Source organism: Patiria miniata, unplaced genomic scaffold (assembly GCF_015706575.1).
Source record: "Patiria miniata isolate m_02_andy unplaced genomic scaffold, ASM1570657v1 HiC_scaffold_6, whole genome shotgun sequence".
In the NCBI taxonomy this organism is placed as follows: domain Eukaryota; kingdom Metazoa; phylum Echinodermata; class Asteroidea; order Valvatida; family Asterinidae; genus Patiria; species Patiria miniata.
This window is the reverse complement of record NW_024037073.1, coordinates 17,643,392-17,670,321: the sequence shown is the minus strand read 5'-3', so window position 1 is coordinate 17,670,321 and position 26,930 is coordinate 17,643,392. Positions and strand designations below refer to the sequence as shown.

Here is a 26,930-nt window from a genome sequence, read left to right as displayed (position 1 = left end):
TGATGAAAAGAAGAGTTTGGAGCGGATGTGAAGATGGATGAATATGAAACTGCATGGACGGATGATGATGATGATCATCATGATAAGCATGTGAGGAAGAAGCCAGATTTAGGACACTGATGGGGATACTGACGATAAAGACGATAAGATGTTGGGGATCACTCGGATTGATGAGGATGATGCACATCATGGAAACAACATGGCGGATGAGAAGAGCGGTGAATGAGAGGATGACGAAGAAGGGACGAATAGGTACTGATGGTGATGACTAAAGAGAACTCGGGAACATGAAGTGATGGAAAGTATAACGTTGATGATACTGGGCCAAACGAACGTCCAAAATATGAAACCAAAATGGCTTTTTTTGCTGCTCCGGCTCCCAAAGAACCAATGTCTTTTTGTACCCATCTCATTGAATGACTCAGTGACTGGCTAACTGACTCACTGCCACTTGAGAACCAGGCAGTGCTATCGTATATGATTACCCCATGACGTGGCTAATTCCGGCCCATCATGTGGACCAAATCCATGTAAACTCTTCCAGTGAATAGCCATCTGAATCAATGAAGCAGAATGGTGTGCGCTCTGACCGGCTGTACTCGACTTCCCGACCAAACTCTCAGAATAGAATCTAGTGTCTGATCTTATCTCTATCTATTTCATCATTATTGTGACTAAGCAATTGATGTTCAGGGGTCACCGACTATGAACATCGAATATTTTAATTGGAGTTGGCCTTACGGAGGACAAAAAATCGAAATCGTCCGGAGTTAATTAGCTTAGGGACGCCGCGCATTACCCGGGGCAAGAGAGCAGTCTTCTTTTTGCGCTTGCAATGCAAAGCTGGGGGTAAAGGTTTGTAGCTCTATGGACAAGCTGATCTGATTAGGGGACAGTTGGTTTCGTTCTCATGACGCACGCAAACAATCTACTTTGATCAGGTGAGATAAATAGAGGGCGCCATTGATCTGTTGACATTTTGGCAGAACACATTCGGGGGTGCTATTAGTCTGTCTAGAACCCATAGAACTGACTCAGTGTGAAGTTATCGTATTTTTTGGGCTGATAAAAAAACAAATCGGAAATCCGTTTTAACAGTCTTAAAATGTGTTAAGTAATAATTCAATATAACTAACATCGGCCGATTTTGTTTGGTATGTCTCATTCAAAAATTAATAAGTTTTGTATTGTTAGAAAAGTTGCAAGTTAGAAAATGATGAAAATAAAAAAAACCCACAGGAATCAACTTTAAAGTCTTCCAGAATGGAACTTTTATTTAAAAAATGCTCTTCACAGTAAATCTAAAATTTTGAGTGGTCAGACTCATATCTTTTAATTTTTAAGACTAATTTAACATGACATTAAACAATTGCAAGTAAATTTATTTTCAGTACTGCTATTACTGATATATTACAATTTATAAATATATAGTTTTTTTTATTTGGGTCATGAAAATTTTGCTTTAAATGCCTGTTTATCCACAAATGCCAATTGCAAGACATCTATGATTATCTTTGATAAAAAATACAAGTTACGACATACAATGCTCATTTTCCTTTTTGTTGTTGATTTATTAAAGTCACCAGTAACCATAAAAGGTGAACTTCAAACTCAATAATTTAGAGTTTAGAAATTTGGTATGGATTTAAAGACATTAAAAAATTACAACCAAAAGAAGGGATACTTCTCTTGGCCTTTCACAATGTATCCTCACATTGATTGAAATTTTATAAATTAGTAAATGTTTATAAATCAACAGAAACCTAGACTAACTCAAGAAGGTGTAGAGTAATCATGATAACATCATTCTAAACAAAATATACGAAAACAAAAGAGACGGCCATATATACAGATAAACTTTCAAAATACAAAGATCAAAATAGCACAACACATATTGGCACAAAATGTCCATTCAATGTCTACAGAAAGCACCAGCAAATAACGCTCAAGACTGGGAAAGAAGTAGCTGCCGAAATAATATGACCAATCTACCAATATACCTAAGTTCTACCAACTCCCTCCATTGAATAAGAAAGAGAAGTTAAAATTAGGAAATCAGGAGAATTGTCCAAGTCCTAGCATTTTTATAGTACAGAGAAGTTTTATTATTTTCTTAGTAGAGAGCACATACGAAAGCCAAATTTCTAAAAGAAATAATTTGGAACGCAAAAGCAGACACCATTGAATGAAATGTACACTATGAAATAAAAATCTCACGTAGCTAAAATTGTTTCTGGTACATCTATGCAATAATGGAACAACACAACTATATGGGTAGCGAACTTAACAAAAGAATGTCGAGTGACAACATTGTATAATAAATGTCATTGGATTTCTTTAAAAACAAATATAACAATTCAGTGCATACTGGGTGTTAACACTAAATCCGATGTTGCAATAACCATGATAGTTTTGTTCATGATTAATACAAGGCCGATTTTCAGAGATGCCACAGGGTCTGCTTGAAAAAAAAAACCCCGGAACTTTATTGTTTGTGAAAAAGCCACTCCGATACAAAGTCCCCGTTGTCATCTTGCTCTTGTTGTAGCCAAACCCAGTTCCATTTATTTTTGCTTCTATGGCCTTAAGCTGTCGGTTCGTTCAATCACTTTGAATTTTTCCATAATCCTATTATTTATTCTGCCTTCCCAAATTGCCAACGCAATATTCAACACGAAACATCGGAAACATGCACGATTTCACAACACTGTCGGGGTGCGTTCGAGAGTGTTACTCTTGGTACCCGGCGTTTTTTGTATTCACATATATCACTGCGATCGGGAACCACCGAAAACTGAAGTGATAGTCTTGATTTTCAGGCTGAATGCTACATGTGCTTAGCACACAACACGCCTGCAAGTGGTGCATGCAGCATGCCAGGCGCTGTTGTATACTGCGTGCAAGAACGTATGTTGGCCGCCTGTATCGCATGCAGGCTCGGCAACAACAAAGACTTGTATTTAAGACTACATTAACGAACCACGTTGTGCCTTGCGTGCGTAATCGAGAGCACTATTAAAAACGAGGTAAAAATCAACGCATTTCCACAGTTTTTCTTTTCTTTTTCCAGTTTTTGTTTACGGCTGGAAAACCAGAATCTTGTGAGATTAAAAAAAACCCCGGAATTCCAGTTTAAACCAGAAAAGTGGCATCTCTGGATTTTGTTCACCATCACTGGATCACACCGTGCCGGAGTGTCCATCACATATGCATTGTGTGAAGCTCTGTACATGTACACATCACTGGACGTGAGTGCATTGCATGAAATACCGAAGTGAGGTTTAAAGCGTCCCAGTAAATGTTGAATAGCTGCCCCCGGATGATAAAAACATAAATGGCAATGGACAAATGTTAAAAAAATTAATTAAAAAAAAATTCCAACAAGTTGAGATTGAAGCCAATGTTCCATTCGCTATTTTTTACGACTGCGTGAAAATTCACTCTTTCAAAAGGAGCCAACTTTGTTGCAAGATGTCAGGTGGCATAAGGCAAATTTTTGGCAGGTTGCTTGGGGGAAAGGTCCAACGGGTGGGCCATGAGTCCAGAGACCTTGGCAGAAGTTGGTCTTGCTTGATCCAGATTCTAGAGTTGCATTGAGATCACTTGCTGGCTTGCTGGACCTGGGAGCTCGCTACTTGAAGGAGCTTTTCACTGGGGCCTGGGGTCAGGTAAAACAACGAAAATGGTCACAAAAGTCACAAAATGGTTGGAGAAAATGATGGAGCTAAGAAAAATTGAAGAAATGTTTAGAAAAAAAAACCGAATGAAAATGATCAAGAAAATCATTGAAAAATAAGGAAATGCGTCAGAAATGATTGGGGAAATGGAAAAATAGTAAGAAAATCAGTGAAAATTATAACAAAATCGTAAAAATTGTCTCAAAAGTCATGGAAATGGTCAGTAAAATCACAGGAATGGTCAAAAATAGATCTGGAAGATAATCTTAGATCAGAACAGCGCACTTACAAAGTCTACGTTTGTTGTTTGGAAAGAAAAGTGTTTGACTTGTTCTGACTTACCGATGTTTCCTGTGACCTTTTCAAATTCATTGAGCGCCTGGCTGGAATTACTGGCCAGAAACTCGGACTCGGCTGGCGTCAACTGCAAACGGTGAGTGAAAACAGATAACAAATGACGACAAATGTTTTTTTTTTCAAAAAGGAGTAACATCAAAATAGCTGAACAGTATAAAATTTCTGTATCCCATATTTGTGAGGCGTTCTTGCAAAATGAGACAGAACTGGGCAGAGGTCGAAATGAGGGTTTGCAGGTATTAGGAATGAGAACATTCTCCTTACAATACTGTTTGCTGCACTTCAATTGGACGTTCTGTTGACAAGTTAAGGCCCCACATTTAAAGCTAAAGTCCATCATTTGCAGCTATCCAAAAAGTAACTGGCGTAATTCTTGTTGAAAAACATACTGAAAGATAGTAAGGGGACTAAACACCCTGTGAAATTATTCTTTCTGGAAAGCTGTCATTTTGAAGAAATCAACAAAAGAAGGCCTTTCCAATGGTGCTTCTTAAGACGCACCGTAGGAAATTTAAATTAGTAGTTCGTTTTGTTTTGCAGCGAAGCGCGCGCAAGCATTGGCACGACGCACATGTATGGGCGGTTGCTATAATTCGTCGGATCAGTGCGCGACATCGCGTAGCTGCAATGGGCTCAGTGAGAACGTGTCTCGGACACTGAATTCAGGCCCAATTCAAAACATGATTCAGCAACATTTGATTTGAAATCAAGATCCTAGAATGCTGTTTTTCTCGGAATATACAGCTGAAGCTGAGCTGAAACTTCATCAGGTAAGTTGTTCAATACCCTTCTTTAGATTTTGAGCATGTTTGTTGCTTCAAACGAACAAAATGCACAAATTACAAATAATGGACTATAAATACTTCGAGTTATTCTTGGGAGAATATAGATGAAAAATTTTAAATTTTGTTATCCCACCTTTTCTCCCAGCTTTCTGAGCGCTGTCAGGATCTCCACCTTCTGTTGTGTGTAGCTGTCGTGGGACAGCTTCCCTACTTTACCATCTCTTTCAACCTGGTTACAAAAAGGAAAAACAAAAATTAAAAATACGGTTTACAACGACATAAATATGAACCTGTACGAGCTGCATAGTGAAGCTCGCCTCCGAAGGTGATCGGTTGAGTGTTGAATTACGTGTATCTAGATGCAAAGCCAGGGCAAACAAATGCTTTACATTTAGACAACTTTAATCATTGACTTACTGGTTGAAAGGCTGAAGAAAAATCTGCTTTAAATTTGAATGCATACCTCAAACTGTTTGATAAATTTGTTGGCCGACATTTTGAGCAAAAGTGGCCTGGGCCAAATTTTCCGGCTCCACGCAGGATTCGGCACTCAAAGTTCTGCACTTATCCAACTAGTACCAAAAGTACAAGGTGTACGGCATGTGAATAGTGCATCAGCCAAAATGCCATGAAACGCGCCCTACTAACTACAGCAGAATCTTGCACTACAGTCAGCAGAGATTTTCCCCTTGCGATAAGCAGACCTGTGTATTGGGCCATGTTGTTAACAATAATAATAATACTGAAGTCTTATATAGCGCACGTATCTACCAACAATTAGGTACTGAAGGCGCTGGAAATTATGTCTATTATTAGAGACAGGTAAATGAAGTACATGAGAAATATGAGAACCATTATGTAGCACCTTATGGTTTACAAGGTGCTGCAGCGCATATTGCAGCCACTGCCAGAAACACAGGGGGAAACCCCTTCTCTTACACACGGGACCTACGGCTTTACGTCCCATCCGAAGGACGAAGCAATAAAATGGTAAAGTGCCTTGCTCAGGAGCACAAGCACAATGTTCCCACGGTCAGGATTCGAACCCATGTACCACGGTACACGAGTCGAACACCATAACCATTGGACCACAGCACCCCATTGTTCAGAGCATGAGATCTCACTCTCCTAGAGATCTGTCCAAAAAAAGGTTATCCAACGTTACGGCTACATCTATCATCTGCATGTGCCAGTGCCAACTGTCCAAGCCCTAGACACTAGCCCTAGACTAGTGATTGGGACGAGGCCTAGAATTGGGTCCATGGGGAAGTGGGGCATCCTGGGCAATTCCACGGTTACTCACGTTACATTTTTGATGTACTTTTTAGTTTCCTTGGGCTGTAATTACCTTACTGAAAAGGTTTAATAACTGTTATCCCCATGGTAGATAGAGTAGACCTAGACCTACCTAAGCACCAAAGATGACATCCAGAAAAATATGTTATGTATGATAAACAAGAAGCACAATATCGGTTACTCACATTACGAAAATGTAACGTGAGTAACCGATTTTGTGCGTCTTGTTTATCATACATAACACATTTCTTCTGGATTTCATCTTTGGTGCTTACATGCAGGTAGGTCTAGGTCTACTCTATCTACCATGGGGATAACAGTTATTAAACCTTTTCAGTAAGGTAATTACAGCCCAAGGAAACTCAAAAGTACATCAAAAATGTCACGTGAGTAACCGTGGAATTGCCCTCCTGCATACATGTGGATTATATTGATGATATCGTCTTACCTCTGCTAGCCTTTGCCTGAGCTGGCCTGGCTGCTTCTTGGCAAAGAGCCTGATGACTTCTGGTGTCTTGAAGGCCTGGCTGATCGCTGCTTGGATTGCCTGCGTGTACAAAAGATAATGGGTCACTAGGGAGACATTCCCATGGGCTCCGTGCGCCAACGAAAGAGGGCGCATTTTTACCTCTTTTGAGAGCTCTGTGGACGGTACACACAGCGTGCGCGTACTGTACTGTTCTGGTTTGCAAGCGAAGTATGGACGACTTCCTGAATGTGCAATAGTTATAGCCACCGCGTCTTCGCATGAGCGTCAGAAATCGTCGGCGCACAAATACACTCGAATTCAACTTGGGATGGTCTCCGAAACTAATCCCTGCCTCCCCTAACTTTGGATACATTTGAAATACACAGTGGATGGATCGGGAACCAGTCTAGGTCACCCCAAACTCTCCTTTTCTGGCTGTTGATGGGGTACTTGTGCACGGAAGCCATAGACCTGTGCGAAATTTGTTTTCCAAATTTAATGACCACTAACCCCAATTTTACCTTTTCATACCCCCATGATTTACGGTATTTTTACTAATAGGACCACGAGCAATCGGCCTAGCCTACATGTATTTGCGACAGTAAAATTTTGCCTCTAAATAGAAGCTGAGGCATTAAGGAGACATTGAAATGTCTCCGTAATTCCACGTCTCCCAAAGGTATAACTTATGATGCTAAAGTTTCTCCCAATGGTCCTACTTGTGGTTGAAATGGGGGGTGCTTATACAGGGTGTTTCAAAAAAAGAGGAAACCCAACTTCAAAGAATGAGTATGGACAGACGATATGTTTACTGGCTATAAAACTGGTATCATCTGAAAGCGTAATCTCTATGCTTTCCAATGATACTATGTTTAGGTTTCCTGAGTCATGCATCACTGAGCTTCATTGTCTTGAAAATAGGATGCAAAAATGCAGTTGGTTCACTTTCATAAAAAAAAAACACTGGGCACGGTGTGCCTATTGTTATGGAAATGTCTGTGAAATGGCTTGAATGTTAATCCTTGAGAAAATGGGATATTGTTTTGAACGTAGCTTGGTCAAAACAAGAAATTCATGACAAACAATAAAATCCAGTTTTGAAACCAACCCGACTTGGTTTTTGGTTTCTTTTTATGCACTGGTGTCTGCTTCTTGAATACTTATTCTCATGCACACCATGCCTATTGTGTTTGACATGAAAGTGAACCAACTGCAATTTTGCATCAAAATCTCATGACAGTGGCGCTCAGTGATGCATGACCCTAGAAATGTAAACAAGGTATCATTGAAAAGCATAGAGATTACGCTTTTCAGATGATAACAGTTTTATAGCCAGTAAACATTTAGTCTGTCCATACTGGTTCTTCAAAGTTGGGTTTCCTTTTTATTGAAACACCCTGTATAGCGCATTATACCAAAGGGATAAGTCTACAGGAATGGGAAAATAACTTCATCAAAAAGGCGATCTACTTACAATCTGCATTCCGTTGAGTTCATCCACTAACGTCATGTTACCGGCCATCATCTTAGTCAGTGACTCCTTGAAGTCCTGTAGCTGCTCTATGGTGTCTTGCTTCGTCTCCTCATATTCATCATCATCCATGTCCTCCCTAATGCCACATACAGGGAAAACAGTGATTGGTAAACTGCCCTGGATCTGAGAAAACTTCTTAAGGACAACTATTTTCGCAGTGGCTATCGTTACGGCAGCCGTAACGCATTTCCCATTTTCTATCGTTACGGCAGACTGCAACTTTTATAAAAACATGAGAAGAAAATATAAAATTAGAAGGAAAAAAGTGAATTTGAACGTTATGAAATTCGGACTTTATTTCCCTTTTAAAAAAAATCCTCCAAAGCCTCAGGTTAGAAAAGGAAAAAAATTTGAGTGCAAAACTGAGATGCGAACCCGCAACCTCGCGGTGCAAAATCCTACCCTCTATCGACTGAGCTGTCGCACTGCTCGCTAAAACGTGGGGAAACAAATAATTATATACCTGCGTGCGTATCAAAAAAGTATCGTAGAGGGCGCTAAACAACGGCTGCCGTAACAATAGCCACTTCGTTTTCTTTTTTTCACCATGGATCTGATTGAAGTGAAACATTATTTATCTTAAAATCATATGCAGTTTATGTAAACCTATGCAAGAATGTAGTATGTAGACGCAACTTTGTTGCCTATGCACGGAGTCTATGAGAATTTAAAATATATTGAAAAACAAATTGAAAACATTTTAGGTCTGAAAATTGATTTTTCTCCCCCAAAATATATTGTATGGTGGCCCGACATGGCAATGAACTATCATGGCCCTAATACAAATAAAGTGAATCCGAGAAGCTGCATGCTTTCCTACGCTTAACTTTGTATTTCACATTATTTGGAAAGACTGCAGTATGCTGACACAGCTACAACCAATTTGTGCAAATTTCCTGGGGAGTCATGAACATTTTCTTTATTAAGGGCGTGCTTTTCAATGTTTCTTTCTTTTTTTCAACACATTTGCAATGACTGACCATCAAATATCCTTAAAAATAATTTATGTTTTCAGCGATAAATTCATTTTGGTCAATGCCTGACCATCAATGAAGTTAGGCGAAAGTAAAAAAAACCACATGTTTCTCGTCCCCGCCCGCTTCCTTTTTGGAGGCCGCCTGGATTTTTTTACTATTTTTTATTTTTAAAACATGCAGTAAAAAAACACCGAAAAAGTCCACAAATTCATCGGAAAATAAATTGTAGACCAATACAAGTCTAAATGACACTGTAAACATGTTCAGTTCTCTTGTCCAACTTATCTTTCATTTTAAAAGTGTCTTTGAACAGTGGAAACACCAACGGTTGCAGGAAATTTTTAAATGGCAGCCATCTTGAAACAAATAAAAAATAAAAAATAAAAAGCCCCGCTTCCTCCTTTTTTTCGAAAACCCGGACGAGAAACGTGTTTTTTTTCATTCGGCCTTATATATGTGATGCAATCAAGCTACATGAGTCGTTTGTCAGGAATTTTCATTTGGAGATTCAGACCAAAATAGGGCCACTTCATCACATCACTTCATCACATCTCTTGGTGTTCCAACTTCCATAATTTTTGAACTAAAGATGGTATCAGCATGTGGTTTTCACAGCAGTAATGCTGAGATTGTGCTCTTTTCAAATCTGTTATAAAAATTGTTTTGACCGGGGTCAACAAACGACTCATTTAGCTTGATTGCATCACACATGGAGAAAAATTTGGAATCAGGAAACTACATGTACATCAAAATGTTTGACCTTAAACCGCCCTGAATCCTCCAAAATCCTTTTTGCAAATTGGAGGAATTTGCAGGATTGAGGTTACATGGCCAAAGTGCGTTGCTGATTTCAGAGTACGCACTGTGTCAAGGTCTTGGGTCGGACCTTGTGTTGTTTATGCTCAACCGTGCATAAATTTAGTCCTTGATTATACACGACATCCTCCGCACTGCTCCAGGATGTCACTGCCTCTGCCTCATCCTATTGACAGTCATAGCCGGAGGATTTTGCAGGATTCAGGCAGTGGTCACCCCTCCATCGACCATATTCAAGAAATAACGGAGGAATTTGCAGGATTGAGGCTATATGCTATTTTTCCATGAGGCCAATTGGAGGATTTTGCAGGATTGAGGCTACATCCTAGCAAAAAGGCCTAGGGAGTTAGGGTATAAATCTATAAAACAGGCTGTATTTAATACCTAGCCTCTTCCAGGTCTGACAGCTGGGCCATCAATCTGTCTAACTGCTCCTCCATGTTCTGTTTCAACTTTGTCGTCTCGGACTGCCCACGGGATGCCATCTTTGATTGAAGTCAAAGTACACTGAACTCAAGAATGAGATGTTTGTCTGTTGCTCTCTGTTGTTTCACTGAAAAAAGTATAAAAGTGAGTTTTAAGGAAGTTACAGCTCAAAGAGTACTTGTACTGGAAGTCTGGCACTTCCACTATGTATTTCCTAACAAAATTGGAAGTGTTTCTCAGGGAGTGATTCCCATATCTGGCCGTCACTAATTTTTCCCTTCAGTGACCTATCAGCCGTCAGAAAGTGATATTAATAATATGCCACCTATGTCCTAAAATTTCAAATTTTGCAGGGTAAACATATTGAAGTATTTACTGAGAAAACACATAGAAATTTTCAGACCAGTCTCATAAGGTTTGTGTACAGGGTGACAAGTGATGGCCAGATATGGGAATCTTTCCCTTCTGAGTTCCAGATTCATGTCTTATCATCATTTTCACGGGTCTAAAATCAACAAGGCCTGCACAGGCTGCAGTCTACATGTGGAAATAACTTTTGAAACATGTCCTCCCGGTGTACATGGTGTAAGCAACTAAGCATGGTAAGTGAATTCAGGGAGTGTGGTGTGGCCTTACTTTACAGCGATCGTGTAGTGTAGGGCCCCTGTTTTGTTTTGATCAAATTTGAGTCAAAAATGTTTTGTATTGATCAAAAATCACCTTAACAATCAAAAGCAGACTTTTCTCAGTTCTAAATGACACCCGTTTTGCAATTTTGAACAGTTTTTTGGGGTAGAAATCACGATTTGCCTGCAGGGTTTGCGCCTTGCGATTCAGCACGCCGTACCTGCTCACGGTACACTGCGTGGTGATCACCATATTTATTTTCGGGTTGCGTGTTGTCGCCGCACTGTCCTCGTAATTTTACCCCCAAATTTCCCTCAAAAATCAAAACCCTGGCCTCTATCTAGTCGGAAATTTAACGTGTTCAAGATCACGAGGGGAGCTCTTGGAATTGAATGGGAAATTTCACTTTTCATCCGGATCGTCAGTAAACTTCAGTACAAACTACAACCATCTTAATCATCGATGTCTACTTGTTACCTCAGGCATTTTGTCAGGTGGCGTATCTGGTAATTTGTAGGCCATTTTGAGGGTGAAATCTTACTCCTAGAACTATGAGGCTCCGCGTGAGCGGAGCCTCATAGATGTAGAAGCCCGCAAAATTGTCTGCAGCACAAAACACTAATAAAGTACAAAAACGTCCATCAAAATGCAGACATTTCACACAGAACCGCTGCACAGTTTGCCCCTATTCTCCGTATTTTACCTCTTGACATACTCACGTATCTTGGGCACAACTAACATAGGTGGATTCTGTCGGTTTTTAGGCCAAAATGATGAAAAATATGCCCTTTCCGCACTGAGCCAACCGAACACTTGAAACGTGCACGCATATGATCGAGCGATGATTTTCGGTTCGCTCGGAGCGCGCCGCGGGGGGTACGGTACATGCACTTGTACGCATGCACATACTATCATTTCGCCTTGTACCGTACCCCCCGCGGCGCGCTCCGAGCGAACCAAAAATCATCGCTCGATCATATGCGTGCACGTTTCAAGTGTTCGGTTGGCTCAGTGCGGAAAGGGCATATTTTTCATCATTTTGGCCTAAAAACCGACAGAATCCACTTATGTTAGTTGTGCCCAAGATACGTGAGTATGTCAAGAGGTAAAATACGGAGAATAGGGCCAAACTGTGCAGCGGTTCTGTGTGAAATGTCTGCATTTTGATGGACGTTTTTGTACTTTATTAGTGTTTTGTGCTGCAGACAATTTTGCGGGCTTCTACATCTATGAGGCTCCGCTCACGCGGAGCCTCATAGTTCTAGGAGTAGGTGAAATCTGATGTTTTTGTTGGGCAATGTTGGGTTTCTGGGTCAATGAAAGAATTGTGTTGCTCGGCATATAAGGATTAGCTTGGACCGTACCGCCAGACCATGTCCGAATGTTAAAAAGGCGATAAGTTGGGTCCAAGTTTAAGTTACTTGGACTAACTAACCCCTGCGCGGCAGCAGACGACACACTGCCCATTCACTTCAATTCACTTCACTTCATTCACTTTACTTTATTTTGATTAAGAAAAAAATAAAAAGATTTTACGTACACAATTATCTGCTGCGGATAATGTTGTCATTTCTTCCTTAAACAGACTTCACAAAACTGGATTTTTAAATGCAGGAAGTGTCAGCCCCAAACAAAGACCGAGTGACAACTACAAGGTTTTCCTCGAAAACAACCGAAGATGTCAAACCCAGTAACCCAGACTCTTTTCAGCGAGTCTTCAATACAAACCTGTGAAATAGTTTGGTACCCGTCTAGTCTAATCTTACCAGCTCTAATGTAGGGCGCCCTCATGCGAACAGTCGCCGAAACGTATTTCGCAAGGAAGCAGACACTGTATAAATAAACTATATAAAAATGGTATCACACAACCGCCAACTGGAATGGAAATTAAACACAAAACACTACCTACTTTTACCTATTTGAAACAAAAAATGAAAATACGGACGTGCTCGAAAACAAAAATTAAATCACCAACTAATAATAAAAACATGGTGTAGGCTAGTTGATCTTTTTATTTAGAATGTGTAGTTTATCTTTAATCTTCCCTGCTGCACACAAAATGTTTTAACAAGGATCCTACTTCGTTTTATAAGCCACAAAAGATAATACCAACAATTTCAGATTCCAAACTTGATAATTGTTTTTGTTTCAAAGTAAATTAAAAGCTTCCATTTTAGAACCATGGCTAATAATGAAACCTAAATAAAGGTTCCACTGAACGTTGAGTTGAAAACTTTATAGGAAACAAAAAACAAAAGCAAGTTTTATCTACAATAGCAAAATCTCCACGCCATATTATTGTAAAGAAAAAAATACACGTACACATGTAATGAGTGTCAAAACTGGTGTTTGTTTTTAATCTAGAGCCATTTTCGAGTTAAATCTATTTACAAATCTACATGAAGCTGATTGTACTGCCGATTTGATTCCATAAATGCGCTAATGAAAGAAATGTTTAAACTTATCAAACAACTTATGTTTACTATCTATAAATTTCATTCATAATTATTGTACAGTCTAACACCTTTTAAAACAAGGTCCTTGGGACTTTACGAATTGCCTTGGCTTGTTACCTTGTATTATCAGTAATGGAAAACAAAGAAAAACAAAGACTTGGGATCTAACATTTTCCTTATTATATTGTGGATAATTTTATTCAGCCACAGTGATTGTGTACATGATAAAAAAAAAAATTGAATTCAAATTACTTTCATGTGTGCTTGTACATCCCTTGTAGTATGACCCTCAACTTTGGAAATTTGATCTCAACAATCTATATTCCCCGATTGTTTAATGAGTCTCTTTGGGGTTTCAATTTGTATTCATCTGTAATTTATTTTAAATAGGAGGTTTGCGGTAACACCATGTGAATGATATCTCTTTTGAGTTGTGTGGTTCTGAAAAGAACCAGTTGGTTTAACTCGGCGTTTCGAACAGTATGCTCCGTTTGTCATCAGGAAATTACGCTCTACTGATGACGAACTTGACCATTACTGCTTCGTCCTTCGGATGGGACGTTAAGCCGTAGGTCCCGTGTGTTGTTTAATTAATGCAATGCACGTAAAAAAACCCAGTGACACTTATCACTAAGAGAAGGGGTTTGCCCCGGTGTTTTTGGCCTCCTGTATAAACTCCCACGCAGAGTATTTAGGAGAAGAACCAACCAAGAACCAAAGAAATCTTGATCATTTGGAACCCTCTTGCTGCTCACAGATAAAGCTCACTGCTTCCTCATGTGGGCCCAAAAAATAATAAGGCACATTGTGAAATATAAATCACCACATTTTAACTACATGAATCTATCTTTTAATCAATTATGTAATCAGCTCTGCAGGTACTCCATAAATTAATTGGTTTATAATTGATTTCAGAGAGATTTCACAATAACAAATACATATTTTGAAATATGAAAATATACAAGTACATTTGTACATGTACCTTAAATCATGAACTAGTGTGTCAAGCCAATTTGAAGAAAAAAAAATTACCGAAACTGAACACTAGGCTTTTCCATCAACTTTTACATTAACTTTTACATTAAATAATTATCATAAGGGACAAAAAAATAAACTGATTCGAAAGAAAATTAAAAAGTAGCCAAACTATCAGTCTGTCTTCAGCTATCTACAGAGCAAAATATTTACAAAGATGTATCAATGTTCTTCAAATTTACAAGCAAATAAAATGCATTAAAACAAAAACCGACAGCTTTAATTTTTAACAGGTAGCTACACTTTATGATTGCGCTGTTGGTAGGCTGCCACTATACATGTAAATAGCCACTGTAAATAATAACAAAACGATTATCAAGCGTCCTATTACTGTTTTAAAAAAGGAGTCTTACGATTGTCATTGTTACCTGATTAACCCTAGCCGCCCTGAATCCTTCAAAATCCTCTTTACCAAAATGGAGGAATTTGGAGGATTGAGGTTACAACATGTACATGGTAAAAGTGCGTTTCTGATTTCGTAAGATGCACTTTGTCTTGGGCCGGACCTTGTGTTCTTTTTGCTCAGCCATGTATAAATATAGGCCTGGATTATGCTTGAAATCCTGATCCTCAAATCCTGATCCTCCGTACTGCTCCAGGATGTCACTGGCCAAGCCTCAACATATTGACAGTCACTGCCGCAGGATTTTAAAGGATTCAGGCAGTGGTCACCCCTCTACGGACCATACATGTATCAAGAAATAACGGAGGAATTTGCAGGATTGAGGCTAAATGCTATTTTTCCATGCGGCCAACTGGAGGATTTTGCAGGATTGAGGCTACATCCTAGCAAAAAGGCCTAGGGAGTTAGGGTTAATATGTTCAATCACAATCTTTGTAAAGAAAGTTCTTCACTTTTGAAAGGAATTGTTCAGCACTGTCTTTCTTTCAGAAAAATGTGAACACAAAGCCAAATCACTAAATCGATAATTATCTAAATGTTCATTACAAATGATTTCAAAAACGAACATCAACTACAAAATAACTTTAAAAGTGGCTTTCAACCATTTCCTGCACTCTAAATGTACTCATATTACTTTTCGATCACCGTGTTGTCAATCAATTGGATGTAACAATTAAGACGCAGTGATAACAATGTCATGAAAATTCCACCTGTACTTGTTCATATTAAGGCTGCCCATTTTTCGAAAATAATTTTAGTATTTAATTATTTGAAACTGCATTTGACCGTATATTCGAGTATTCCAAACTCGCCAATAAAGTTTACATGCGCCAGCTGCAACTGCATGCCGCGCCCATCAGAAGTTGCACGCAACACACGCCAGTTAAAATTTGCGAACAGCGATCGATGTTATGGGCCGCTGTAGTGTTTGAAGTGTTGCAGTAGGCCTATTTCATAATTGTCAAGGGCTTTAACCTGCTAAAAGGAGAACAATGAACTGCCATCGACCCAAAATGTTACCGTCGACAATAATGGCATCTGGCAATAAAGCGCTGCAATTTTACAATTAAAATAACATAACAGTTGTGCACATGCATTTTCTTCTTTTGAACGTGCCGAATATTCAACCAGTAAAAAGCTATTTGAATATTCAAACCAGTAAAAAGCTATTTGAATATTCAGTTTATTGAGGACAGCCCCAGATCATACTAAACAGCTGTGGAAACAATTCAAACCCATACAATAAAAAAGTACTGGAAATGTGGCTCAAACTTTTTCAAGAAAGAATTACTACTCAATACGTATTTCACAGCACAGCATGCTTTAGTACTGCTCCTTGCCAAACGCGGGTAATTTTTACTGTAACTCTTTAATCTAAAACTTCCATAAAAGGCAAGCAACTCTTTGGTTTAAGCTTTTTACTATGAACTTTTTAAAATTTGGAATACGCTTCTCTACAAAAATCTCAAACTTTGTAGTTTTCCCACGTAAAATTAAATCACTTCTTTAGGATTAAAACCCATTCATTTTATTTTTTTTGCAAATGTATCAACGGCCAAGCAGTTAAACGGAACAAGCTAAAAATGAAATTCAAAATGACTCATATATCCTCGATCATTTAAGCCAGGAAAATCCCCCCCCCTCCCCAGTTCCACAAAAAATCCATCTTTGCAGCAAAACACATTTTTTTTTATAACACCTCATTAAAAAAATAAATAAACAATAAAAGGGACATCAAGACCAATGTGAAAAAGTGGCTGGATTGCACAATCCTGAAACCATTAAAATCCTACAAAATCCTACAAGATCAGTTGTTGGTTAATGGCCTATTCAGTGGTGATGGTGACATAGAGTTATGCACTGTCTAATAAACTAAAACACAAATGTGATACACTTAGGCCAAAAAAAAAATATGTCTCTGGTTTCTGTTATGGAGCTTGCCCAAAAAGTGGTGCGGCGACGCGTTTTTTTTTTACCTGACTTTTTTGCTTTAAATGTCGGCTGATGACTGCAAATGGTGCCCGACTAAACTTAGTGCAAATATATGGGAGTCCGGAGAGGCCACATAAAGCTTATTCTCGATCATAACCCCATCTAAAAACACGTTAAAATTGTGCAGCAGCAGGATTCCAGTCAAACCAGTGAGTTTGGCTGTTTTAAGACATCATCTTTTATTGAAAAAAAATTTTTTTTTCATTGTGCCGATGCGCATGGCTACGGCGACGCGAGCGCATACCAGAAACCGGAGACTTTTTTTTTTGGCCTTACGCAAGTATGTTTGACTGGAAAGTTAACAACGTGGGTTTTAAGTTGACGATTCTTTCTAAGAGCGTTTCAATGAGCAAAATGATCTTGAAAATGAAAGTTGAAGCTACCTTTCACAACAGGCGAGATGTATAACATATTCAAACAAATAAAAAAATGCAGAACTACTGCTGCTTAATTAAGCCTATCTTACATGAATTCTCCTTTTGAAAACAATAAAACTGGCATCGCATGATCTACCGTTACCACAGCAACTGTCAGAAACTTCAAAATCTAACCCAGGTCACCATGGCTCACTGGTAGTACGTCTTCTCGCTGTAGTAGATCTCCTGTTTGTCGGGAGCAAAGAGGAGCAAGATACCGGCCACTACTTGCAGGAGGAAGGCCCCCCAGCCCAGGCCGTACCCCCAGGCCAGCTCCCAGTTGCTGCGGAGAAGGAACACGTCTTCTTGGATGGACATGGCCGGGAAGAGGGCAAGAGTCACCAGCATGAAGACGGCTAAAGAATAAGGAGATGAAGACTGAATACTAGTTACATTTTCTCTGGTTTAACAACACTTCAGGCATGTATGTTAATTTTTTTTTAAACATAAGTGGGTGAAGGGTAATGGCCTTCCATTCAAATGGACAATGAATGGAGTATTGGAATTTACAGAATTCTATTTTCAAATCCATATCCAGCTTTATAAACAAATACTTCAAAACGAAAGAGCTAATAACCTTCTTTTTTTTTTTTTAAATGTTTAACATTCTACATTTTTCACTTCCATGCATGATAAAAAATATCTGATCATAAAATATATTTTATCAGTGTTTGTTTTAATTTCATATACATACAGATGTAGTTCTCAAGCATAATTACTTGGATTGAGTTGGACAGATTTAGCAATGTGTTGGTTGAAATCAGTGTTTCCCCTGCCCATTCAAACGTGAGGCGGCCCACCTCGCTACTTTCAGTGACCACCTCGCTCAATTTTTGCCAATATCACCACCTCGCTGTGAAGATTTACAATAAAGGAAATATCGATTGAAAAAAGTTCATTTTGTGTAATATATGAGCGTTTTCCTTTACCTCCATGTATCAAGAACTCACAGTTTCGATGTGTTTTTGGAATCATCGCGCATTTCTGTGAGTGCTGCATTCTTTTCAGTTTGCAGACTGCATACATTTTGTTTCAATCATCTTGTTACCACCTCGCTCAGTTCATTAGCCAGGGGAAACACTGGTTGAAATGAAGTATATGTACAGAGTACATGTATATGGCACACACATAATTACATCACTGCAAGTCATTACAACAAATGTGAATATTTGCAATAGGTCTGTAGTTTCTTGTAAGTCAATGTAATTTTTGTAAAAGACTTTTTCAGCTCCGATTTGGTAACGTAACCCGTTTGGAATGTGACCTGGTGCAAGACACATGAGCATGCACATCGGTTTCCTGACCACACCTTGGAATAATGGGGATAACGAAGGGCCAACGTGTAATATACGTTGGTGTTGAATTTTATATTTGTCAACTTGAATGCAGTTCTTTTGACTTTTTAAAAGATTTTATACAAAAATTGATTTGCCTGTGCATACAAATAAAACTTCAACTTGTGCAAATGTTCTTCAAAGCCAATCTGAATAAATATTGAAAAATATCACAAGAAAGGATGCACGTTCTAGCTTGAGAGTGTTACCATTCACCCTAACCACACAAGATCCTTCAAATCCACAAGTTCAGCCAGGCGACAATTACGTTACACGAAACTTGTTTTCATTGTTTGTCAAATTCCACACCCTATCTCCAAATCAACTTTCACTCTAGATTTTTGAGCTTCAAGAGGACTTTTTTTCTCTCTAAATTTGGTCACATATCAGCCATTCTGCTACCTCTTCTTTACATTAGGCCAAAAAAAAAAATATGTTTCTGCTTCCGATTTCTTTGTTTTTGTGTACGATCATAAGGAGGTGTCTACGTGTAGTCAAGGGTAAAAGGTAGTAATCGATGGTTTTCAGGTTTTTTCCCTCATTTTTCCCAAAACAAAAATTAGGGTAGGGGCTGTCAGAATAGGGTAGGTAGGGTAACAGGAAGCAGAACTGTTTTTTTTTTGGCCTTACTTTAATGAGATCTTTGTAAATTTTCAACAACCGCTTGAGCACGCAAAACTTGATCAGCACATTTCAAATATTTGAATATTCGATCGAGTCCCAATGAGAATAATCGAATACTAAATTATTCGGAACGCACAGCCCTTACTCTGTAACCCATGCCTCAAATGAGTGCAAGTGTTTCACTTAATCATCAACAATGCAGGAGGATCACATTTTTGTCTTACCTGAGACAAAGAGGAGGACGCCGGCAATCTTGTACATGTTGGCAAAGCGTTTGCCTTTGATGAGGGCAACGAGCGCAAAGACCAGGGAGAAGATAGTCAGAAGCAATGCCACGATGGACAGGGCCTTACATGCTATCAACCAGCCTGCAATGGGAGGAATAAGTCAATAAATTAATACATTGTGAGTTGATGGTAACCCTAGTCCTGCTGAATCCAACAGGATCCAACTATATCATATATCTGATTGAACCTGTTGGATTGAGCAGTAAACCCCTTGTGTACATTCCTGATGCAAAATGTTGGATTCAGCAGGCAACTGAACCGCATTATGGAGAACCGAAGTGTGACGTCATTTAGAACCAGAAAGAGTAGTGCAAACGAATGGAGTACGCGCGCGTGTTGGTTCACGGGCTGAATCACGCGCTAATGTCTTTTACACACATTTTGTGCGCGTGACGTATTCACTTCAGTACTCCATAACGCCAAGTTGGACTCCGTTGGAATGTTTGCAACCTGACGCTGCTTTTTTCTTCATATCTCATCTCAATGAAGGTCAGTCATTGCAAAAAATTATAAGACATGAATCTTGGACTGAGAAACATTTCCAATTTTGTTAGGAAATACTTCAAAATTTTTTTTTTGACTCCCCATAAACTTTGTACACAACCGCTGAAGTAGCGTCAGGTTGCAACATTCTTTCCCAACGGACAAATGAAAATAAGGCACAGTGGATTGAGCAGGAAACTCCGGTTGGACTCAGCTGGATTTAGCAGGGTAGTCCTGAGGAACTACTAGGAGGTTAAACATACTTTGGTTTTCCCGTTGACAAATAATCTGGCTAAGATTGAAACATTAGGCCGTCCAATTTTGTTTAAAGGTAGCGTAGATCACTTGTTATTTGTTTATTTTGTTGATTTGAAGCAACAAAAGTGCTCAAAATCTGAGAAAACGATAGGCCTATTCTAGGATCCCAGTTTCAATTCAAAAGTTGCCGAGTCATGTTTTGAAATATTACGCTCGTAATTAGCATCCCCAACATGTTCTCATTCAGCTGATTGCAGCTACGCGATGTCGCGCACTGAACTGACAAATAATAGCAACCGCATGCGCGTGCATTGTGTCAACGCTTGCACGCACCTGTTCACGGATTTGTCGAATTACAAACCAACTACTAACGGAGATTTCCAAAAATGCATCACTTGACGCATCTTTGGAAATTGGCTTCTTTCATTGATTTCTTTCAATTATGACAGCATACCAGAAGGAATAATTTCACAGGAAGTTAAGTACCGTTACTATCTTTAAACCAAGTAAGTTTTCAACAATAATTTTGTGTAGTCACTTTCGGATAGCTGCAAATGAGTACTCTAACAAGAGCAAAAACAATGGGTACATGTACATCAAACCTTGTTTCCGGGGTGCTAGCTTACTATATTTGCTCGTTTGTTATCAAGGTGCCAGACTATACCGCAAATATTGTTCAAGACATGCTCACAGTCACACGCAAATGCTCTAGTACCAGGGCCAGAGAGAAGCTAGTGGAAGCGTATCGCTCACTGTACATGTTTAATATCGGCTCTTCTTATGCCAGGGCGTTGTCAAAGCCTGCTCTTCTTAAGAAAGGGATTTTCTTTCTCAAAGAATCCCAGTGGGCACTCAGGATATTTTGAGATGTTTTCAACAGGCAGATGATTACTGCTGTCCGCCTCAAAATTTTACAAGCAATTTCTCTTAAGGCTTTATGTATTAAACAGATTGTGGATGGGGAAGGGGGGGGGGGGAAGGGGGGGGGGGAAGGGTGGGGAGGGGGGGGGAGGGGAGACACCACAGCAGAATTGACACTTGCCAGTTGCTGGTGCAGCGTGGCACACAATATCTGTTGGTGGCTGTGCCGATGGCAATCCAGAGGGAAGCGTTGGAACAATCCGGGTTCCGTTGTAGCATTCATTCCACAATCCTTGGTAGAAACCAGCTGCCCTGATCCATGTCTTTTGGGGAAAACGAATGGGTAAAAAATGATGAATTATTCCAAATTCAATCATTATGATTGTTTACTTGTTTGTTATTATTAGTAACTTGCCACATGTAGGTCGTTGCAGACATTCGGAGAGTTTTTGCATCAAGTGGCTGATCTGGTTCCCAGACCTATGCTCATGAAACTCAATGGTCCTTGAGTCTGGAGTGCTGAATGGTAACACATAGCAATCGATGTAGGAAAGAATGTTGCAACCTGATGCTACTTCAGCGGTTGTGTAAAAAGTCTATGGAGAGTCTGGAAAATTGTGTAAGTATTTCGTAACAAAATTGGAAATGTTTGTCAGTCCCGGATTCACGTCTTATCATCATTTTTGCAATAACTGACCTTCATTGAGTATACTCTCCGAGGAGCAAGGTAAGCAAGAAAAGATGTCTTTTTTTTGTTTTGAATTTTTTTTCCAATCGTCAACTTAATGTATAATGGTTCTCGAACTATTCCTGCGGTTTCGGCATGTTAGGCCTACCAGTATACATGTTATTGTTACAGTTCAAATGGTGATGGTGAGGTGAGTTCAACAAACAGTCTTATAAATCAGTCATGTCAGTGACATCATGACATTAGAAGTAGAACAGATAGAAAGTGGTCCTACATGTCCTAAAACATATAAAACACATAAAATATGCCAATAAAACTAATGCCATAAACTTTCTTAAAAGTAACTTTTAAATTTCTTCGAAATCAATGTCATCGGACAAAGAGAAACATGTGTCATTAAAAAGCCCCTATTTTAATATTATTAAAAATGATATACTTACATTGTTGGCCAAAACCGCAATCATGACCACCCCGCAAAGCACAATCAGAATGACCGCAATGATTTTGAACGGGCGCACCACCCGTGTGGTGGTGGTGACTGTCGAATCGTCCATATCCATGCCGGTTTGGGCCTAGAATTCGCTACTTCAGGGTTTAAACTCGGTGGGGAAAAACGACCAATTCTATCTGAGGAATACACACATGCCTCTCTGGGAGGAAAGTACAGTTGTCACTCGTTGGTTGAGGTGAGTTTTGGAGAATCAAAGTTCACTTATTTACCACAAATTTGTACGACATGCCATTCCAGTGATTGATAAATCAAACAATATTATTTTGATAGCGTCGCTGGTTCTCAAGCTTGTTGCGGATTTTAGTTTTCAGCAGCAGGGTACCCGTCAGTGACTTGGGAGTGGTGATATTCTAGAGGGCGGTATATCAGTTTTACGGTCTTCAGATTCAGTTTCACTGCTTTCGGATTTTCCCCGTTTCTAGTTTGGGACTCTTTTCACTCACTGTCAAAATGTGTATCAATTTATTTGTTTTAAGATGTATTAATGTAAATGTAGAATGTTTTGAACTTTATAATGCACGTACATTTAAACATACTTGTGGAATCTACGCATTTTAATGGATTATTAGAATTATTTCACAGTCGCAAGGACTCGGTTCGCGTGTAGGCAGATTTCTGCGCATTAGGAACACGTTTTCGTAAAGGTTCAAGTTGGTCCGGTTAACTTTATTTAATATTCCTTTTTTGATGAGGCTTGCGGTTTTGCCGAAGTCAGTTGAGCATGATAGGCCGACTGTTAAGGTTTGTGCATGGGGTTTTGAATAGAATGATTGAAGAACCATTTTTACGGCAATGTGCTAGTAAAATGTAGACTGTGGCTTCACTTTGGCACCGTCCTAACTAAAATTTATTTTTAACATCATTTGTTTTTCTTAATAATACTTCATATGCTTGTTGTACTAGTAATGACCAATCACTAGGCGAAATTTCAGTCCAGTACAACAGGTATTTAATAAGCTATTGTTCCATGAGGCAAATTTGCTTCGTTTTGGCAGGTTTTCTCAGTCATTACTAACATTACCATTTCTGCATCAAACTGCAGAGGGCGCCCGTCAACTTTTAAAGCAGTATCAACTGAAGCTCCATTGAAACTGACTTTTAAAATCAACAAAATTCGCAGCCGAAATGTTAAACATACAAGCCACGATGCATCACTGGGGTTTCTTAAACAAAATCAAAAATCTGTCTTGTCCTTCATCTTCTTCCATTTCTTTTTTGGCCAGCCAAAACAGTCAGAGCAAAACAAACTCAACCCCCCCCCCGCCCCCCCCCCCCCAAAAAAAGCGACCAAAAACAAGGTAGGCCAACATCCCATATTTCCGTTTTGGGCACAAAAGCAAAACAAAACCCATATTCCGTTTTCGTTTTGGACGGCAAAAACGGATGGGAAATCGAAGCCCATAATATCCCATTCCCATTTTGAGCAATGAAACCAGTATATCCCATTTTGGACATCAATGAAACCCAGTTTCCCATTCCCATTTTGGACATCAATGAAACACATATCCCATTCCCATTTTGGACATCAATGAAACCCAGTATCCCATTCCCATTTTGGACATCAATGAAACCCAGTATCCCATTCCCATTTTGGACATCAATGAAACCCATATTCCATTCCAATTTTGGACAGCAATGAAACCCATACCCCATTCCCATTTGAACAGCAATGAAACCCATACCCCATCCACATTTTGCACATCAATGAAACACATATTCCATTCCCATTTTGGACATCAATGAAACCCAGTATCCCATTCCCATTTTGGACATCAATGAAACCCAGTATCCCATTCCCATTTTGGACATCAATGAAACACATATCCCATTCCCATTTTGTACATCAATGAAACCCATACCCCATTCCCATTTTGTACATCAATGAAACACATATTCCATTCCCATTTTGGACATCAATGAAACCCAGTATCCCATTCCCATTTTGGACATCAATGAAACACATATCCCATTCCCATTTTGTACATCAATGAAACCCAGTATCCCATTCCCATTTTGGACATCAATGAAACACATATTCCATTCCCATTTTGGACATCAATGAAACCCAGTATCCCATTCCCATTTTGGACATCAATGAAACCCAGTTTCCCATTCCCATTTTGTACATCAATGAAACACATATCCCATTCCCATTTTGGACATCAATGAAACCCAGTATCCCATTCCCATTTTGGACATCAATGAAACCCAGTATCCCATTCCCATTTTGGACATCAATGAAACACATATCCCATTCCCATTTTGGACAGCAATGAAACCCATACCCCATTCCCATTTTGGACAGCAATGAAACCCATACCCCATTCCCATTTGAACAGCAATGAAACCCATACCCCATCCACATTTTGTACATCAATGAAACACATATCCCATTCCCATTTTGAGCAATGAAACCCGTAGGGGTCTACCCTATTTTGGACATCAATGAAACCCACATTCCATTCCAATTTTGGACAGCAATGAAACCCAGTATCCCATTCTCATTTTGGACAGCAATGAAACCCATATCCCATTCTCATTTTGGACATCAATGAAACCCATTATACAATTCCCATTTTGGGCAGCAATGAAACCCATATCCCATTCTCATTTTGGACAGCAATGAAACACATTTCCCATTTTGGACAGCAATGCAATGAAACCCACATCCATTTTGGACAGCAATGAAACCCATATCCCATTTCCCAACCGTCAATGGATAATGGTGTCATTTTTTTAATTGGTTGTTCCCAGCATAAAGCTTAAATTGTATCTTTTGCAATGTTCGTCTGTGCGACCGCTAGATGGCGCCCCTCATCGAATGTATCATCTGAAGAAGTCATCACTGCCTGCCTGAATCAACCCTGAAAAGAAAGGAAAACATTGATTCTGTGTCATACATTGTGAAAACATATTGTATTACATGTACCATATTATAACTCATTTTCAAAGTAAACGTGGAATAATGAAGCAGTAACAGTGTTGATATTAGGCCTAATGACGATAAATTCTTCCCATTTTATGTAGGCCTATCTCAATGGGTTTTTTGTTTTCGTTGGTAATAACTTCATCACCAGTCTGCCCTATGGTCTGTCATGATGTTGACCTCAGTCGCGAAATACATCAGTGTGCAGCATGTAACTGTCTCATCGTGTGCGCTGATCAGAGGATCGTGATCTTGACCTTGATCTTCATCATGACATCAGTCGACGTCACTGTCACGTCATGCAACGTCATTCACATTAGATGATGTTTATATCAATCAATATATGATGTACATATATGAATGAAACACATGTATATAAACACATGCATACCTAATGTAATTACATTGTGATTGTGTTCTTACGTCATGAGATTTAGTTTCAGTTTGTTGCTTGTAGGCTTGTGTAAGTCTACAAGTTCATGATTATTGATCTTGTGGGATTCTCATCTTAGATCGCATTCAGGATACTCAGATCTCTGACCCTTGACCTTAGATTTTAGATATCCCTGATCTAATCATGGCTCCTATTCATATCTCAGTCGTCGTCATTGTCTTGAGGAATAATTTATTATTATACTGCTCTTCCGAGATAACTGCCTCACATTGGCATGGGTCTTTGTCACATCTCCATGCAGTCCACCATAGCCTGAGACTAATTTCAATAATTTCTTAGAAAAATGTGCATCTTTAATTTTAGTGACTCTTTGAAAATTCTTGACGAATGGTACTTTTTTTAAACTCACTTTGCAACCTCCCCCTTTACAGTGTCCCATGACTTGTAAAATTTCAAGGTTTCTCTTTTCCAGTAGGCCTAAGCCTACATGTAAAATCCCCTTTGGTCTCGGTACGTTACCGAACTGATGATAAACATGATAAAGTATCAGGAGCTTAAGAATTAGGCTTACCTTTTCCCTCATATTAAATATCCATATCTGTATCATGGTTGTTTACAAATTATGTAGCCCTCCTCGCTATAATAAACTTATCTTAAAATTTGCCTATTGCGCGAAAATTAGTGGAGGTTGAATTCTTAACATTAGAACATGATAGGCCAAGCGACAGTCCGGTAAAGAAATTATGCTAGGCCCTAGCCCAGGTGGACTCCCTTTCCTCCCTACGTAATGCAATGAAGACGTCGTACCCTACTGAGTGTTTCGCATCATAACTAGGCCTGGCTAGTTCGTAGTCGTACGCTTCATTTCAGTTCATAATTTTCACCGCGAATGTTGCCGTGAATTACGGAGCAAAACGAACACGGCGAAAGCTTAAAGATTCTTCTGAGTTGCCTAGAACTATCTCACATCGTCACTGTTCTAATGGATATCAATTTTTGGTATATTCTATCGCAAAAAACCCAAGTAATTTTAAAACAAAAATACTCACGAGGTGCAAATGTACGGCATCCATCTTGAAATGCAAGCAGAGCGGGCGAAAGTCAGACGACAGGTTTTAAGGCGTAATGCGGTTGAAACCTGATCACCTTTTATCTCTCCGCACAAAAAAAAAATTACCCATTTTTCTATTAACTTTTTTCCCCTGTGTGTCATCATTACTAGTTTTTGTTTATTACAACGATAAAATTCATGCTGTTGAAATGGAAACTATGATAAAGTATTTTTGATCAGAAAATGG

General features: G+C 39.2%; 2 protein-coding genes across 2 annotated transcripts; both read right to left on the bottom strand.

The window, feature by feature from the left end:
- Positions 1–1,546: 1,546 nt before the first annotated feature.
- Positions 1,547–12,680, bottom strand: LOC119743027 (protein LZIC-like). Its single transcript, XM_038219339.1, has 7 exons — positions 12,505–12,680; positions 10,296–10,464; positions 8,059–8,194; positions 6,564–6,662; positions 4,953–5,048; positions 4,020–4,101; positions 1,547–3,658 (listed from the first exon to the last, which is right to left on the bottom strand). The coding sequence occupies exons 2-7, from the start codon at positions 10,394–10,396 to the stop codon at positions 3,600–3,602; spliced, it is 573 nt and encodes a 190-aa protein (XP_038075267.1). The 5' UTR covers positions 10,397–10,464; positions 12,505–12,680; the 3' UTR covers positions 1,547–3,599.
- A 4,377-nt stretch (positions 12,681–17,057) lies between these two features.
- Positions 17,058–22,855, bottom strand: LOC119743382 (transmembrane protein 47-like). The gene is made up of 4 exons (XM_038219770.1): positions 22,242–22,855; positions 21,295–21,436; positions 19,449–19,592; positions 17,058–17,622 (listed from the first exon to the last, which is right to left on the bottom strand). The coding sequence occupies exons 1-4, from the start codon at positions 22,359–22,361 to the stop codon at positions 17,417–17,419; spliced, it is 612 nt and encodes a 203-aa protein (XP_038075698.1). The 5' UTR covers positions 22,362–22,855; the 3' UTR covers positions 17,058–17,416.
- Between the last annotated feature and the right edge of the window lie 4,075 nt (positions 22,856–26,930).